The sequence below is a fragment of the Aplysia californica genome, unplaced genomic scaffold (genome assembly GCF_000002075.1).
Source record: "Aplysia californica isolate F4 #8 unplaced genomic scaffold, AplCal3.0 scaffold01268, whole genome shotgun sequence".
Lineage (NCBI taxonomy): Eukaryota > Metazoa > Mollusca > Gastropoda > Aplysiida > Aplysiidae > Aplysia > Aplysia californica.
In genome coordinates, this window is record NW_004798538.1 from 135,774 (window position 1) to 137,438 (window position 1,665).

Here is a 1,665-nt window from a genome sequence, read left to right on the forward strand (position 1 = left end):
CTATTATTATTATCATCATTATTACATTATTATCATTATTACATTATTATTATTATTATTGTTATTATGATTAGTATTATTATTGACATGTATTGTAATGAAATATTGTTGTGCTGATGTGTTTGTGTGTAAGTCCCAGCGTACCTCTAACCTGTGTTGTTGTTTTCTGCAGGCGGGCGGCGATGAGATGCAGAAGAAGAAGCAGAAACTGATGGAGATGCAGAGGAAGAGGAAGGAGGAACAGGAGAGGAGGAGGGTGGAGAAGGAGGTAGAGACTGCTCGCAAACAGGAGCAGAAGATGTGAGTGGTGGTTGTGGTGGTGGTGGTGGTGGTGGCGGTCAGTGTTGTTGTTGTTGTTGTGGTGGTGGTGGTGGTCGTTGTGGTTGTTGTGGGTGTTGTTGTTCTTGTGGGTGTTGTTGTTGTGGTGGGTGTTTTTGTTGTTGTGGGTGGTGTTGTGGTTGTTTTTGTTGTGGGTGGTGTTGTGGTTGTTGTGGTGGTGATGGTGGTGGGTGTTGTTGTTGTTGTGGGTGGTGTTGTTGTTATCCCACATACAGGGTGAGGGTGTGGGTGGTTGGCGGGTGCTGTGGTGTGGTTTTCACCATCTGTCCTAGCAAACATTGATTGATTGTCCTTTTGTCTGGTTCTTGTCTTTGTGTCACTCTGTAGAACACCTGGTCACTCTGGCACTTTTATCACCTGTTTGTGTTGCTAGTGCTGTCAAACTCTTACTAAAGCTAGATACACATTTAGTGTTTGGTACTTTTAGAACATTTTTTAAAAAAGAATGTTTTTAAATAATTTATTTTATTGAAAAAAAATTTCTTTTAATTTGTATTTGTTAAATGTACTTATATGACCTATTTGTGTTGCAAGTGCCGTAAAACTCTAATAACGAAAGCTGAACGTCTCTGTGGGCAGGATGAAAGAGGAGGAGGCGGAGAAGAAGAAGGTGGAGGAGAGAACGCGGCGTGAGGCTATCTTCCAGCAGTACCTCCAGCGTAAACAACAGGACGATGAGGAACCGAACCCCACACCGCCCGTGAAGCACCGCAAGGACAAGAGGAACAGCAGCGGCAGTCGGCCACGACCCAAGTCTATGATGGCCAAAACCAAACCCATGACGCCTGAGCCTGGTGAGTTGGGCTCGCTCTTTGGGAATTTTATTTATATATATATGGTCTCTTTTAAGGACAAGCGGGCTAACCCAGATTTCGGGGGTTTCCAGAAACCTTGACCTACACCAAAAGTGGGCATTGCCCGACCTATAGGAGAAGTTTGGTTTCATTGGTGTGTATATTTGTTTGGTTATAGAGAAAACTCTCCTTGTCTTTTAAAGAAACTGAACAAGGGGCAAAAACTTCTTCCTTTTTCTCAAAACAACATTTTTCAGGATAGCCTCTTTGTGCTTAAAAGCGACCATATTATTGTGCGCTGTACAGATGCTTTTTATCATCTGCTGTTAGACAGACGCTGTGCTTTGTGAACGGACTTATAAGTGAATGTAGCCATTTGGTGTTGCCTTGTTTGGCTCTGATAAATGTCCTTGGTGTAATTTTCTGAACGTGTAAATGTGGGATCCGTGGGATTTCTGTTTGTTTCACTTTTCATCGTCAAGGGGGATTTTGATCACCAAACTTGAAGAACACAAAGTTTTGACCAATAGAA

The 1,665-nt window shown here is 42.6% G+C and overlaps 1 protein-coding gene across 1 annotated transcript in view; it reads left to right on the forward strand.

Moving 5' to 3' along the window:
* Window positions 1-1,133, forward strand: part of LOC101852588 (calmodulin-regulated spectrin-associated protein 2) — a gene marked incomplete at both ends in the record, with an annotated part of 11,550 nt that extends 10,417 nt beyond the window's left edge. The window contains 2 exon segments of the mRNA XM_013090417.1: window positions 173-300; window positions 919-1,133. Coding sequence (XP_012945871.1) covers window positions 173-300; window positions 919-1,133 — 343 coding nt within the window.
* Between the last annotated feature and the right edge of the window lie 532 nt (window positions 1,134-1,665).